The sequence below is a fragment of the Globicephala melas genome, chromosome 13 (assembly GCF_963455315.2).
Source record: "Globicephala melas chromosome 13, mGloMel1.2, whole genome shotgun sequence".
In the NCBI taxonomy this organism is placed as follows: domain Eukaryota; kingdom Metazoa; phylum Chordata; class Mammalia; order Artiodactyla; family Delphinidae; genus Globicephala; species Globicephala melas.
The window spans coordinates 89,715,313-89,731,884 of record NC_083326.1 but is presented as its reverse complement, the minus strand read 5'-3'; the positions used below and the strand labels follow the sequence as shown (position 1 = coordinate 89,731,884).

Below are 16,572 nucleotides of genomic sequence, written 5' to 3'. Positions count from 1 at the left end.
TCTAAACTGTCAAATGTGTTTGCCTATTACATAACCTTCTTTTACGTTTACTTTATTTACTTTCATGTAAAATCTGTTGTGATATCCCATTTCATATTGGATACTGGCAATGTATTTTTTTTCCTCTTTCTTGCTTTTTCTTTTTTTTTTCCCAGTATTTTATTTTAACATCTTTATTGGAGTAAAATTGCTTTACAATGGTGTGTTAGCTTCTGCTTTATATCAAAGTGCATCAGCTATACATATACATATATCCCCATATTGCCCTCTTGCATCTCCCTCCCATCCTCCCTATCCCACCCCTCTAGGTGGTCACAAAGCACCGAGCTGATCTCCCTGTGCTATGCGGCTGCTTCCCTGTCTTGCTTTGTCTTGATCAGAAGTGAATTTTATTAATCAAAGAATCAACTTTCAGTGGCAATTTCTCTTTTGTACATTTGGTTCCTATTTAATCAATTTCTGCTCTCCATTATTGCCTTCCTGCTACTTTCTCTGAGTTTAATTTGCTTTTCTTTTGTGGCTTCCTGAAATAGAAGGCTAGATAATTGGTTTTCAACCTTTTTCTTATTACATTAAAACTATACATTTTCCTTCACTTTTTACCATTGTATTTTACCATCATTTATGTAAAAATATCTCCTAATTTCTGAAATTTCTCAATCTAACATTACTGTTTTTGTAATTAAGAAGTATCTGAGCTTTGAGACTAATATTTGTTCCTCATAATACTTTTGCTTACAAGTTTTAGTATTAATTCCTGCCTGAAACAATCTTTACTATAGTGGCTGTCTAATGACAATTTTCTAATTTCATCATTTCTTCTACATTTATCAGTTGGAATTCACCTGCCATAAATGGTTTTTCTCCGGCCCCCTCCCATCATTTCAGTGTAACCTATTTATATTTACTTTTTTCTTCTGTGTGGTTCTTTGTTCTTTCAAATAATTTCTTTTGTAATTTAGGCTTCATATTGTTCCAGTTGTTACTTTTATATCTTCTTATAGTGCCCTGAATCCCACTTTTCTCCATCTGTTATTATCAGCCTAAGAGTTAAAGTGGTATCCTTTGCTTTCCTCCTAATATCAATGGCAGTATCTTACTTCCCCCAACCCTCTTTCTTCTTATGCTCACTTCATATTCTTACTTTACCAGAAAATATCTTTATATAGTATTCTTCATCTTTGCTCAACCCTCATTTTAGTCTTAGATGTAAAATTAAATATATTAAATGCTCACCATCAGCCCTTTAGCTGGAAGCTCAACCTCTAGTATATTCCTCAAAAAATTAATTTTTGTATATGGTGTAAGTATAGACCAAGACACATATTTTTCTCAAACAGATGTGCAAGTGTTTCAGCACCATTTTCTTTGTAAAGACTATTCTCTTTCCAATGAATTGATTTTGTAATTTTGACAAAAATCGGTTCACTATGTAGTGTGTAGTTTTAGTCAGGAGTCTCTTCTGTTTCACTAATCTGTATGTCTGTCCTTTCATAATACCACACTGTCATAGCTGTTGTAGCTTAATGACAGGCCTAGAAATCAAAGAGTATATGTCTTGCAACTTTGTTTTTCCTTTTCAAAATTGTGAGTATTCTAGTTCCTTTGCTATTCCACATAAATTTTAGAATCAGTTTGTCAGTTTTCACAGAAAATCTTCCTGGGAATTTTATTGGAATGGGATTGAGTCTAAAAATCCGTGTGGAGAACACTGACACTTTAACGACATTGAATCTTCCAATCCATTAACAGGGCACCTCCTCCCATTGTCCAGGTCATTATTATTCCCTTCTTCATTGTTGTTCTCAGCATACATTTCATGTCACTCACATTTAACTATTCCATGGTTTTTGGTGCTATCATAAATAGCTGTGCATTTTAACCCTAATTTTCCATTTTATATTGCAAGTATGTAAAAATAGAACTGATTTTTGAATATTGATTTTATATTTTGCTGTCTTGCTAAATTGACTTGTTATGGTGGCTTTTTTAGTGTGTGTGTAAAGTTTTAAATGGAGTTTGAGTGCAGGCAGTCATGCTGTCTCTGAATAGTTGTCGTTCTTCCTTTCCAATCTGTATCTTTTTAATTTCTTTTTCTTGCCTTATGCAGTCAGCTAAGTCTTCCAGTACAATGCTGAAATAGAGTGGTGAGAGTGGATATAATTGACTTGTCCTCAATCTTAAGGGAAGCTATTCACTCTTTCACCATTATGACATTAATTGTAGACCAGCGGCCCCCAACCTTTTTGGCAACAGGGACCAGTTCCACGCATGACAATTTTTCCATGGACCAGGGGGCGGGGGGGATGCTTCAGGAGGTAATGCGATTGATGGGGAGTGATGGGGAGCAGCAGATGAAGCCACGCTCACTCGCCTGCTACTCACCTCTTGTTGTGTGACCCAGTTCCTAACATGCCGCAGACCAGTACTAGTACTGTGGTGCCCCCTGGGGGTTGGGGATCCCTGCTGTAGACATTTTTCAGATGTGCTTTATTAGTTTGAGGAAGCTACTTCCTATTCCCAGTTTTCTCAGGTTTTTTTTATCATGAGTGCTGTGGAATTTGAACAAATGCTTTTACTACACCTGTTGATGTGACCATATGATTTTTATTTTTTAGTTGGTCAGGTATGAATTAGTGATTGGATTTTGAATATTGAGTCAGCCTCAGCTTTGTATTCCCAAGATAAACTCAAATTTGCCTTCATGTATTACCCTTTTATATATTACTGGATTTAATTAACTAATATTGAGGCTTTTTACATCTATGTTCATGAAGAACATTTGTAGTTTTTTAAGAAATTGTAGTTTTTTCTTTTAATCAGTGTGACACTGATTTCATAAAATCGGTTAAGAAGTATTTGTCATCTATTTTCTTGAAGAGTTAGTATAGAATGGCTATTACTTCTTTCTTAAATGTTTGATAGAAATCACCAGTGAAATGATCTGAGCCTGGATTTTTCTTTCTTGGGAGAATTTTAACTATGAATTTAATTTCTTTAATAAATGTAGCACTATTCAGGTTACCCATTTCATATTAAGCTTTGGTGGTTTGTGTCTTTCAAGAATTTAGTCCATCAAAGTTGTCAATTTGTTTTGTGTTGCTTACCCCTTCCACTGTTTTAGTTTCACTGGTTTCTGATCTTATCCTTACTATTTCATTCCTATTTACACTGGGCTTTACTCTTCTTTTCCTAGTTCCTTAAGGTAGGACTTTAGATTATTGATGTGAGACCTTTATTCTTTTCTAATGTAAGTATTTAGTGCCATTAATTTCCCTCTATACACTGCTTTTTCTGCATCTCAAAAAATTTGATATGTTGTATTTTAATTTATACATGTTGTATATAATAATTCAAAATATTTCCCATATTTTTCTTGAAATTTCTTGGAGCCATGAATTACTTAGAATTGTGCTGCTTAATTTCCAAGTGTTTGTCGATTTTTCTGTTCTTGTTGCAATTGGTTTCTTGTTAAACTGCACTATAGATGGAAGAAATTTTGAAAGGTTTCAATTATTTTAAAAATGTTAAGATTAATGACTTAGTACATGACCTGTATTGATGAATGCTTCACATGTAATTGAAAAGAATACATACTCTGCTGTTGGATATTCTAGACATGTCTACCAGGTCTAGTTTATTGATGGCATTATTCAGTGCTTCTATAGCCTTGCTGATTTTTGGTCTCCAACTTATGTTACTGAGAAGTAACTGTTGAAGTGTCCAACTAAAATGGTAGAGTATATTTCTCATTTCACCTCTGTTTTTGCATGATTTTGAAGCTTTCTTGTTAAGTGCATGCACATTTAGGATTGTCTTTTTGGCAAAATGATGCTTTTCATTATATAAGGTACCTATATATTCCTGATAATTTTCTTTGCTCTTTGAATATATATTTACTTCCAGAAAAGGGTACATATTTTCTAATGACAGCTCTTAGGCTGGGAGATAAGGTGGGGCTGAATCAATCTGATCTGTATTTCAACTGACTGAGCTTTGTTGAAGCTTTTGGTTGAGTTAGTGCAAAACTGCCTTCAGATATTTTGAGGGCAAATCAGAATGTTTCCCTCAGCAGGGCCTGGAATCTGAGCATGGAGACATTGTAGAGATTTGCTTGTGCTCACAGCCAAGCTGCCAGCTCTCAGAGCTATGCGAAACAACTCCTTGCCTTACAGCCTGTAGTTTAAATATTTGCCTGTAGTTTATTTTGGTTTTTCTAAATAGACAATCACATGTGCAAACAATACGATTTTTGTTTCTGCCCCAAACCCCAATTCCTTACAACTTTCTGTTCTCACATATTGGCTAGAACTGTCATTATATTGCTCAATAAAATTGATGGGCATTCTTTTTCTTAATTTAAAGGTATACATTTACTGTTTTATCATTAAATATGACATTTGTCAGTTTTTGGAACATACTCCTTGCAAAGTTAAAGGAGTTAATTTCTATCTCTAATTTAATAACATTTTAAAATAATCTATGGGTATTATAGCCCATCAAATGATTTATCTACACATACTGAGATACTCATATGGCTTCTTTCTGGTAGTGTGATTAATTTTTAATATTAAATCTTCCAAACACCCTAATGAGTTTTAATTAGGATCAGGTTCAGGTGCACATAACAGAACCAACTCTCCTCCCAACGAAAAAAGAAAAGATGCCATGAACAAGACAGTTCATCTCTCTTTTGTGTAAAAATATGCCCAGACGTGGTGGTCTAGGGCTGGCACAGCAGCTCCATCATTACCAGAGAGCCACATCACTCTTATCTCTCTACTGCACTCAAGCAGACAGCTTCCACCCTCAAGAGGAATTCAGGCTCTAAGATGGCTGCTGAGTCTGCAAACATCCAGCATGTTGCATATTAAAAAGAAAAGATGAAAGCACACTAGGGGGCTTTCCCCACTTGTTTTCCTTTTGAAAAACCTTCCCATTATCCCTCTCGGTAGCTTCTATGTCCATTTCATTACTCAGAATTAGCAGCAGGATCACACTTAGCTACAAAAAGAATGGAAAAATGCAGCTTTTTAGCTGAGCACATCACCATTATGAAAAATACAACGATACTGCTGGTAATAAAGAAATATTGGATTCACTACTAACAGTCTGCTACACTTAATAATGTCATGACTTAAAAAAATAAAAATTCTACATTACTAGATGCATTTTTGCTATAATTCCATTTAGAATTTTTAAATCTATGTTCACAAATGACTTTGTCATTTCCCCCCAAAATGTCTACTTCCTGTGAAATATTGCAAAATGTTAGAATTATCTTTCCTTTAACTTTCCTGAAAATTATCAACTATTACTGAAAGTCTCTGGAACCTCTTTCTTTTCTGGGGCTGGGGCAGAGTTAGAGGAACTAGGTAGATTTTCAAGCCAGAAATTCAATTTTTAACTTTCCTATTGTTTTTTACTGGTTGCTCATCTACTGATTTTTGTTAAGTTTCATTTATCTGGAAAATTTTCCATTTCATTTAAAATCAGACCCAATCCATCATTATCCTTTCACACAGTGTTTGATTTATACCTTCAACATTATGCTGACATCTCTGGCTTCTACTGGGAGAGGCTGAATGTGGATTTGCATCACACAATACAGAACCTTTGAAATCTAATTGACCCTGGATAGTAGGAAACAGAATATGTGTTTATTCTTTATTTTGTGTATATATCTTCCTTGGAACATCAATGACAAAATACATATTCATATTTTCCAGGTTTATGGGATAGACTGTAGCAGATATCTGAAATTCTTTCCTTATGCAAGCCTTCTCTTCCCTTCTGTAAATCATCATTCTTCACCCCAGGTCTATTGACATTGGATAATAATAATGAGCTGAACACATAAGGACTTGGGATTCAGAAATCATTGACTGCGTCCTTCAAGGAAGATGCAGTTTCTTTGGGTAAGAGATGGGATTCCCCACTGAAGTAAAGAGCACAAAGTAGTGGGTGTTTCAGAAATATTTGCAGTTTTGAATCCTCATATTCCTCCAAGATAGCGTAACCTAATTTTCAGATTAATGCTCATTCACATAAGGTAATTGGTGAGGCTGTGGAAAAAACTGACTTTGTAAGTAAGCAACTGGTAGAATGACTTTTCACCATCCTGAATCTATAGCTATACATACACATTTCAGCAGCATCACTTAAAGGTATCACTTAAATGTACTGAGAGGATACAAGATAGTTCAAATTAACAGAGAAGTGAACTAGGATTAAAAAGGGACAATAACTAAAGCTATTCTGTGTAATCTATATAGAAGGAACTAATTAATACTAGCAGTAAGATGCTACCTGAGAACAAAAGCTAAGTTTGATTTTCTGTACTAAGGAGTCCATTAAAAATTTATATTCTGAACTGTCTCAGCCAACTCCTGGCAGGGCACCTTGAATGATGATCCCATCATGACTGCATACACTGTGAATTCTCTTAAAGGAAATCAAGGTGTTCTAACCAGAGAAGGTAGAACAGATTGCAGATACACAATCACATGAAACTATATTGCACTATATTGATTATGTAACTAAAGAGGTAGCTTTCAGGACCATTTACAAAGGGTACAAAATAAAAGGTTTAAAGTATGGAAATGCATTTTAATGCCATATTATTCTAGTAAGAAGTCGTATTTTTAAATAAGAATGCCTCTATGCAGAGTAGAAACCCCTAGAAAATGGTATTGTCATCTAGCTAATTTATCTACCAAATGTGGCATTCACAAGAATATGCAAAGCTACACAAAACATATTTTATAGTACAGAAACGAAGATAACACCTAAATATCCCTGCAGGTCTTATGATGTCATCCTTATTCTTATCCTGATTATTACATTTATTTACACAGATTAAAAAATCTTTATGTTCTACTATGAACATACCTATCATTGATAGTTGAATACTTTCTCCAATCGTTTCCTAAAAGTTTGGAACATTTGGAACATAATTTCCCTTAATTTGTAAAGGAAATTATTTTTTTCCAAATGAATCAAAATAATAGTAAGTAAACCTTCCTGCTGAGGCTTTACCCCATCTGAAATATTCATAGATCTTCATTCATTCAAATATTTTTTCTTTTTTTTTTTTTTTTTACTAGAAGTTTGTCCTTCTAGATGAAGAATTTCCCTAACTTATAGCATGGTTTCTCCAAGGTATGAGCTTATGATACCTGCAATTCATTCATTTATGTTTTCTCTCATTAAAATCCTAATTCTTAATAAACTATGAATTTCAAAGGACTGTATTCTATATTCATTTGCATTATGGAATTTCCTCTTTGTGGATGTTAGCATATCAAAAAATGGCTTTCTGACATTCATTTCATTCATAATGTTCCTCACCTGCACAAACTTACAAGACTTCCTGCTAAGAACTTTCACAGGGTTCACTGAATTCATAGAGTCCCTTGTGCACATGTACTGATATTTTTTGTGTGTATAAAAAACAGCGTTCCACATGCCACATATACATGGTGTACAATGAGATGATTCCATTTACAGAGTTTCTCTCCTGTACAAATTTTCTGGGAATTCCTGTGACTTGAATTTTGAGAGAAAGTTTCTTACATTTACTTCACCAGTATGTTTCTCATCTGTGTGAGTTCTCTGATGCATAATGAGCTGTGACTTCCAACAAAAGGCCTTCCCACATTCACTGCACTTACAGGGTTTCTCTCCTGTATGAGTCCTCTGATGTGCACTGAGAATTGATTTCTGAGAGAAGGTTTTTCCACATTCACTGCATCCATAGGGTTTCTCCCCTGAATGAGTCCTCTGATGTACAATGAGCTGAGACTTCCTAATGAAGGCTTTTTCACATTCGTTGCATTCATAGGGCTTCTCTCTTGTGTGCATTCTCTGATGTACAATGAGCCGTAATTTTCCACTGAAGGACTTCTCACATTGACTGCATTTATAAGGGTTTTCCCCTGTATGAGTGCGCTCGTGTACAATGAGTAGCGACTTCCAAATGAAGGCTTTCCCGCATTTGTGGCATTCATATGGTTTCTCCCCAGAATGAGTTCTCATGTGTATAATGAGGTATGACTTGCTACTAAAGGCTTTCCCACACTCACTGCACCCATAAGGTTTTTCCCCAGCATGAGTTCGCTGATGTGAGATGAGCTGATCTTTTCTATTAAAGGCTTTCCCACATTCACTGCATTCATACGGATTCTCCCCCGTGTGAATTCTCTGATGTACAATAAGTTGTGAATTGAAACTGAAGGATTTCCCGCATTCACTGCATTCATGTGGTTTCTCTCCTGTGTGAGTCCTCATATGTATGATGAGGTAGGACTTGCTCCTAAAAGCTTTCCCACATTCAATGCATCCATAGGGTTTCAACCCTGTGTGACTTCTCTGATGTACAATGAGCTGTGACTTCAAACTGAAGGCTTTTGCACACTGATTACACCCATAGGGTTTCACCCCACTGTGTGCTCCCTGATGTACAATAAGCTGTGACTTGAAAGTAAAGGATTTCCCACATTCACTACAACCATAGGGTTTCTCTCCTGTGTGGGTTCTCTGATGAACAATAAGATTCGACTTTGTGTTAAAGGCTTTCTGACATTCACTGCATTCAAAGGGTTTCTCTCCTGTATGAGTTCTCTGATGTATCACGAGCTGTGACTTCAAACCAAAAGTTTTCCCACAGTCACTGCATTCATAGGGCTTCTCCCCTGCATGAGTTCTCTGGTGTGAAATGAGCTGGTATTTCCGACTGAAGGCTTTTCCACATTCACTGCATTCATACGGATTCTCCCCCGTGTGAATTCTCTGATGTACAATAAGTTGTGAATTGAAACTGAAGGATTTCCCGCATTCACTGCACTCATGTGGTTTCTCTCCTGTGTGAGTCCTCATATGTATGATGAGGTAGGACTTGCTCCTAAAAGCTTTCCCACATTCAATGCATCCATAGGGTTTCACTCCTGTGTGACTTCTCTGATGTACAATGAGTTGTGACTTCAAACTGAACGCTTTTCCACACTGATTACATGCATAGGGTTTTACCCCAGTGTGTGCTCCCTGATGTACAATGAGCTGTGACTTGAAAGTAAAGGCTTTCCCACATTCACTACAACCATAGGGTTTCTCCCCCGTGTGGGTTCTCTGATGTACCATGAGGTTAGACTTTGTATTAAAAGCTTTCTGACAATCACTGCATTCATAGGGTTTCTCCCCTGTGTGAATTCTTTGATGTATAATGAGTTGTGATTTCAAACCAAAAGCTTTCCCACAGTCATGACACCCATAGGGTTTCTGTCCTAAATGAGTTCTCTGGTGTGAAACAAGCTGGTCTTTCCTACTGAAGACTTTCCCACATTCACAGCATTCATAGGGATTCTCCCGCGTGTGAATTCTCTGATGTATAACAAGTTGTGAATTGAAACTGAAAGTTTTCTGACAAACACTGCATTCATGTAGTTTCTCTCCTGTGTGAGTTCTCTGATGAACAATGAGGTAGGACTTGCTGCTGAAGTCTTTCCCACATCCATTACATTTGTAGGGTTTTTCTTTTGCATGAGTTCGCTGATGCACCACAAGGTATGACTTGCTACTGAAGGCCTTCCCACAGTAACTGCATTCAAAGGGCTTTCCTCCCATACGTATTTGCTGGCATATGAGCTGTGACTTTCTGTTGGCAGTTTTTCCAGATTTATTACTTTCACAGTATTTTATCCCAATAACAGCTTGCTCATGTTTAGAATGGAAGGATGATTCCCTATGTGCATGAAACCCATTAGGATTCTTTCTGGAAAAATTATTACCGAAATCTGTACTATATTTCAAACTCTTTCCATTTGTGACACATTTATGAAGTTTTTGTCTTGAAGAAACATAATCTGTACTAAGAAGACATAGTTTTCCAAATGCAGTACACTGATAGCCTTTTGACATACTTCTTAGCTTGCCTTGATTTTCCTTATGCCATTCCATATGACCATCAATTTCCCAGACTTCGTCTAGAAATGAAAATACTCATATGTTATAAATAGTAACATGATCCTAGTATAGCATAAAATTGCCTTAAAAATGCCATATCATGAGGTTTTTCTTAGTTTCAGATATCAGTTCTGAATGTAAATAAAATCTCAAGTGTAAATGTACCCAAACTCCTGGGCACTCGGGAAAACAAAGCAAATCAAAACACGTATGAGGCAAAGGGAACTGACAATAAAGGTAGTCTTGAGTTACAAAATTTTGCAAAATGCCTTCTTTAGAAAGCAAAAGAGAAATGAGCAAAACAGAAAGAGGTGGGGTCTTCCCTGGTGGCACAGTGGATAAGAATCCGCCTGCCAATGCAGGGGACATGGGTTCAAGCCCTGGTCCAAGAAGATCCCACATGCTGCAGAGCAACTAAGCCCACGAGCCACAACTACTGAAGCCCATGTGCCACAACTACTGAAGCCCGTGCACCTAGAGCCCATGCTCCACAAAAGGAGAAGCTACTGCAATGAGAAGCCTGCGCACCATAAGGAAGAGTAGCCCCCGCTCGCCACAACTAGAGAAAGCCCGTGTGCAGAAATGAAGATGCAATGCAGCCAAAAATAAATAAATTTATTTATTTATTTATTTAAAAATATATATATATAAAGAGGTGGGAAAGGATCTCTGAGCATTAGCTTCAGTTGACGAATAATCGTTAAATATCTATTATGTGCCAAACACTGTGCTAAGCTCAGGAGAAAGAGCAGAGCCACTGCAGATTGGTTTACAGTCTTCTTGGGAATAAAGTTCCACTGAATACCCAAATAGATGAAAATAAACTCACAAGAAACATCATCGAGATGTTTCAGAACGCTGACAATCAGCAGCTAATAAAGCTTCCAGAAAAACCAAAAAAGTTTCATATAATGGGTCAAAATTTAGAATGGATCTGACTACTCATTAGCATCGCTAGGAGAGAAAAAACAGAGCATTCAGGAGTAAAGTATAAACATTTTCAGCGGCACATGTCTCAAATTTTATATCAAATGCACCCTTTCACAGGAAGCTACTATGAAAGGTGTTCCTTTCACAGGAAACTACTATGAAAACAAACCAAGAAAAAAGATGACACAAAAAAATAGAAAAGAAAATCTGAAAGGAGATTCCAGGTTAAAAACTGTACAACCAGGTCTTGAGAAAAATCAGCTTACACTGGAGCAAGTCAAAAGACATGGGAGTGATGTCACCAGGAAGATGAAATTGACAGAATCACTAATTTAGCTGAATGTACCAAAAGAATATTTAGACATGTGAAGAAGAGTCTGGGGTTAAATTAATTATAAATACATTAATGATAACACAGAAAACTGGGCACGGAAGTAAAACAACTCAAGAGAAAAAATGATTTATGAACGAAAACTAGCCATTGTACACTTGCATGATTTACCTGTGAACAGAAATTACATGGTCGTAAAGATATAAAAACTGAAGACTGATCTAAGTATGAAACAGCTTGATTAGGATGATGGAGGTATGGAAAGAGACAGTGTGTATATCATGGGGAGTATGAGGGAAGGAGGATGAAAGAGAATTAAATCTTTACCCTTCACACTAAGTAATCAGGAGGAAATCAAGGTGCAAGGGAATAAGTTGGTTATTTAGAAAAACATGGACGTAAATACCATAAGAAAGAGCTAAAGAGATGAAATTGGTTTTCTCTGAGGGGAATGAAAAACAGACGGGGCAGGGTGGCCAGAATGCTTTTAAACATAAACCCAACCCAAACTCCCACCCCCCAACCAAATTCCAAAAATACAAAGTGGATAGGGAACTAGACACAAGACTAAGTCCTCAGTCATAATCAGAAATATCTGGAGGTTGAACAGAAGAGAGAATGGGTAGAGTTGACCTAGATGTCCCAAAGTTATTGCTGACCAAGGCAATGGACAGAAAAGGGTATTAAGAGAACACAGAAGCAGGTCAGGTTTGAAGACAGCAATATCACAGGATCTTAACACCCCATTTTAGGTTTCCCTACATCTTAAATCTGAACCCTCTTATTCATTTTGTACACAACCTCCAAATTATATTTTCCCAAACATCAATTCCCAACTGGGACAGTACCCACCCCCATGCAGTGAGAAATGAACAGGAAATGAACAGAAATGAACATGTTTGACTGTTACAGTGGCTTTGGAGGGAATATTACTGGCTATTACTGGGTTGGCCAAAAAGTTCCTTTGGTTTTTAAGTAAACATAAAAGATACATTTTCCATTTTCACCAAGAACTTTACTGAACAACATATTAGCCATTTTGGGCTTTTTTGTTTGCGGTACGCGGGCCTCTCACTGTCGTGGCCTCTCCCGTTACGGAGCACAGGCTCCAGACGCGCAGGCCCAGCGGCCATGGCTCATGGGCCCAGCCACTCCGTGGCATATGGGACCTTCCCGGACTGGGGCACGAACCCATGTCCCCTGCATCAGCAGGCAGACTCTCAACCACTGCAACACCTGGGAAGCCCTCACCATTTTGTTCCACTACCTTCTGCCATATTTCAGGCAACTTCATAATTCCATCCTACCAAAAGGTTTTATCTTTTTGAGCAAAGAACTGTTCCAGGTGCCTTTTACAGTCTTCCAGGGAATTAAAATTTTTTCCATTAAAAGAATTTTGTAAAGACTGAAATAAATGGAAATCCAAAGGTGCATTGTCTCGTGAATATGGCAGATGAATCAGAACTTCCCAGCCAAGCTGTAACGGTTTTTGCCTGGTCATCAAAAAAACATGTGGTCTTGCATTATCCTGATGGAAGATTATGTGTTTTCCGTTGAGTAATTCTGGATGTTTTTTCTCGAGTGCTGCTTAGAGCTGGTCTAATTGGGAGCAGTACTTGTTGGAAGTAATCATTTGGTTTTCCAGAAGAAGCTCATAATAGAGGACTCCCTTCCAATCCCACCTTATACACAACATCATCTTCTTTGGATGAAGACCAGCCTTTGGTGTGGTTGGTGGTGGTTCATTTCACTTGCCCCACGATCTCTTCCGTTCCACATTATTGTACAGTATCCACTTTTCATTTGCCCATCACAATTCGTCTTAAAAACTGAAAGTTTTCATTACATTTAAGTAGAGAATCGCATTTGAAAATATAGTCAAGAAGGTTTTCTTCGCTTAACTTACATGGAACCCAAACGTCAAAGCAATTAACATAAGCAAGCTTGTGCAAATGATTTTCAACCCTTGACTTGGATCTGGATTTTGCATATATCGGCTATCTCCCTTGTGATATAACGTTAATTGTCCTCAATTAAGGTCTCAATTCGATTGCTATCAACTTCAACTGGTCTACCTGACCGTGGAGCATCATCCAGAGAGAAATCTTCAGCATGAAACTTCACAAGCCACTTCTGACATGTTAGATCAGTCACAGCCCCTTCTCCATATACTGCACAAATCCCTTTCTGCATTTCAGTTGCAGTTTTGCCTTTCTTGAAATAATACAGTATAATAGGCCAAAAATGTTGCTTTCTTCCATCTTCAATATTAAAAGGGCTACAGAAATATTCACCAATTTTGATAATTTTTTTTTAATGCACACCGATACAACAGCTGTCACAATACAATCTAACAAAACTGTTTTGAATGAAGTTAAAGACAACTAAGTGCTACTAGAGCCATCTTATGGAAAAAACTGAATGAACCTTTGGCCAACCCAATACATGGTCTTAAAGTCAGAAGTGTTTCCATCAAGAAGAAAACAGGCCAGTGAGTAATTAACCTTTGCCCTCAAATCATATTTGCTCATGTTTGGCTGTCAGTGTTGTCCCTGTAGACTCTGAAAGTTCATGGATACTGAATCTGTCAGTTTCTGTACTTCACCCTTCCAATCCTTCTGTTGCTGGCACCACACTCCTGCTGATTTTCCCTTGGTTCCCACATCTCTGGCTTCCTTCATTTGATTTCCCAGGAAATCTAATGAATTTGCTGTTAAGCATTTTCTTTACAACAATAATTGCGGGAAATTAATCATTGCTGGTATCTCAAGGAAGAGCACAAAGAATTCAAGAAATAAGGACAGAATACCAGAGCCAGTGAGTAGAAGAGAGGAATTCACAAGATTAAAGATGATTTAAATGATTCAAGACTGTATTAAACATGATTACTGGCTGTGGCCCATCTTGAGTTTAGCCACAGAAGACAATGGAAGAGGAAATCATGCTAAGCCAGCAGAACCCGGGCTCACCAGGCCACGGCCACAGCAGGAAGCCCCGGCACAGCCTGCCCAGCCCGGGTTCCAATGCTTCTCTGTTGTGCCACTCCTGCTGCTCTCCCAGAACGAGGTTCCTGTTGTACCCACCCTGTACTTCTCTCTGCCACTCTACCTGTCTGGCTGGTTGTACGTGGATAACTTATCTTTAATTATAGATCACCAGACCATGAAGAACCACCACGTCTGATTAGAAACAAGGATCCTAGACTTCCATTAATATACTAGAAGAATGACAAGAGGGGTGACAGAATATTTTTGAAGATGAATGGATGGAAAGAAAGGTGTGACTGGATGATGCCTAACCAGAGAGGTAGATGGAGGTGGACAGTGCTGCCTACCCAGCCGTTCTGCTGCCCTTTTCCTGGCTGGCAGAAACCTGATCTTATTTCCTACTTCCATTTGTAAGGCCATGTGCTGCAGTTAGGAAAATGGGACCCACTTCCATACCCCTGCCGAGAGTGAAGCATGATATAGCTGAGCCGACAGTGATGACCCTGTTTCCCTCACCAGAGTCTTCTTTACACAGGGATATGTGATAAAAATCTAGCCTGCTCAACATGGTAAGTTTGCTGGGGTTTCTTGAAAGAGATTTTAATGCCTAATTAAAAGGACCATGTGGAAAGAAACAGTCTTTCTTATTCCACTGCCCACTGGTATATCTGCAGGTGTTGGCTGGAACTGTAAGAGGCATCTGGTGACCATGAGGGGAGGAAATCTGAGAAATACTGACCTAGTTAGAATGGCGAGGCAGAGATAGACGTTTGGGGATTTAGTAAGTCAAGCAGTCCCACATCAGGACATTTTGTGATGTGTGGTAATAAATCACTTCTGCCTAAATAGTTTGATTTAGGACTAATCAAAAATTGCAGCTGAAACCATCCTAATAATACAAAGATTAACTGTTGATTTATCCTGCCACACTTATGATGGAATACATAGTTGCTTAGGGAAATATATCTGACAGTAACATCAGGATGAACTCACAGTATAAAAAGAGTAAAAGGTATAAATTTGGCTAATAAGTAGAATAAGCAAGAAATGAAATAATGGAATTCCCTGGTGGTCCAGTGGTTAGGACACCATGCTTTCACTAACAAGGGACCGGGTTCAATCCCTGGTCAGGGAACTAAGATTCCATAAGCCGTGTGGTATACCCAATAAAAAAAAGAAAAACAATATTGGGAATGATCTCATTCCTAATGAGAAGGAGGTGGGAATTGAGAAGATGGAGGCCTTAAAAGACTTATTTTTGAAGGACCAAAATAGTAACAGATTATAGCAAGACTAGTGATGAGAACTGCATAAAAAGGATATTTAGGCTCACGCCCCAGTGCCAGGAAGAACCAGGAGCACAGCAGAACTAACAACCAGGAAGGTGAGAAGAAGTTATCATACAGCTATGGGGCAGCAGAAGAGACATTCCAATTCCAGTTTCTGAAAAATGAGACAAGGGAGTGGCCCATGCAGGGAAGATGCCCGGTGGAACAATCAAACCCAGTACCAAAGGGCAGATGAAAGAGGGATGGGGCTGTCAGTCACCAATACAGAAAGAAAAAGCGTAAATCTTCAGAGTGGAAGTCTTTTAAAACTTACAATATACGAGGAAAGTGGGGAATATAAGAAAGACCCCTTTGGACTCAGAGGAAAGAGCATGCGAGGGCAGTAAAGCATGAGGAGAATAAGCACTGTGTCGTGCAGTGTGAGAGTGGGTTCCATGGGGTTCACTTGGGTAAGGCGTGGGGGAAAGGCTTCAGGCGGGAGAAATGGTATTATCAAATGATGCAGGAATACACTCAGAAAGAACAGTGATGACAAAGCCATTAGGAAGGAGAAGCAGAAAGGGTAGAATCTCCTAACACGTAGGTTTCAAGGAGAAGGAAATTGGAACTGTGTTGAATATGAATGTAAGTAATTTTAGAAAAATAGAAAAAAAGTAGAAGGGGTGTGAAAGTCACATGAAAAGAGGTAAAGAGGAAAAGCTTGCTTAAATGCGTAATGAAATGCATCTATCACCACGGGAAAGTAAGAAGGAAGCTGAGAATGCCACAGAGGAGATTAACTAAGAGACAATGGTTACAAATGACCCAAAAGTACAAACACAAAGGGAACATCACGTCAGAACTCACCAATTCTAAGGAGGAAAAGATCTAAATGTTCTGACGACTCACCCATATGGCCCTCACTTGGAATTTGCATCATCCACAGCTCTTCTTGTTCCAACTGGAAAATGATATTCGGTTTGGTGTGTTGATACCCTGTGAATAGAAAATTACAGACAACCTGGCCCAAAACTGCCTAGGACCATGGGATTCAGCAGAATGGGGAAGACTCGGTTTAGAGGCGGCGTGATCAAGC

General features: G+C 38.1%; 1 protein-coding gene across 8 annotated transcripts in view; it reads right to left on the bottom strand.

The window, feature by feature from the left end:
* LOC115855123 (zinc finger protein 10) overlaps positions 1 to 16,572 on the bottom strand; it is a 112,676-nt gene that overhangs the window by 4,872 nt on the left and 91,232 nt on the right. For 7 of the 8 annotated variants that reach the window (XM_030859857.2, XM_060283195.1, XM_030859855.2 and 4 more), the window contains 2 exons: positions 16,386 to 16,472; positions 131 to 9,980 (listed from right to left, as the gene is read on the bottom strand). In XM_030859857.2, coding sequence (XP_030715717.2) covers positions 7,504 to 9,980; positions 16,386 to 16,472 — 2,564 coding nt within the window. In that variant the 3' untranslated portion in view covers positions 131 to 7,503. Of the gene's footprint in view, positions 1 to 130; positions 9,981 to 16,385; positions 16,473 to 16,572 lie in introns of those variants that run through there. The other variant, XR_009558623.2, reaches the window with a different exon arrangement.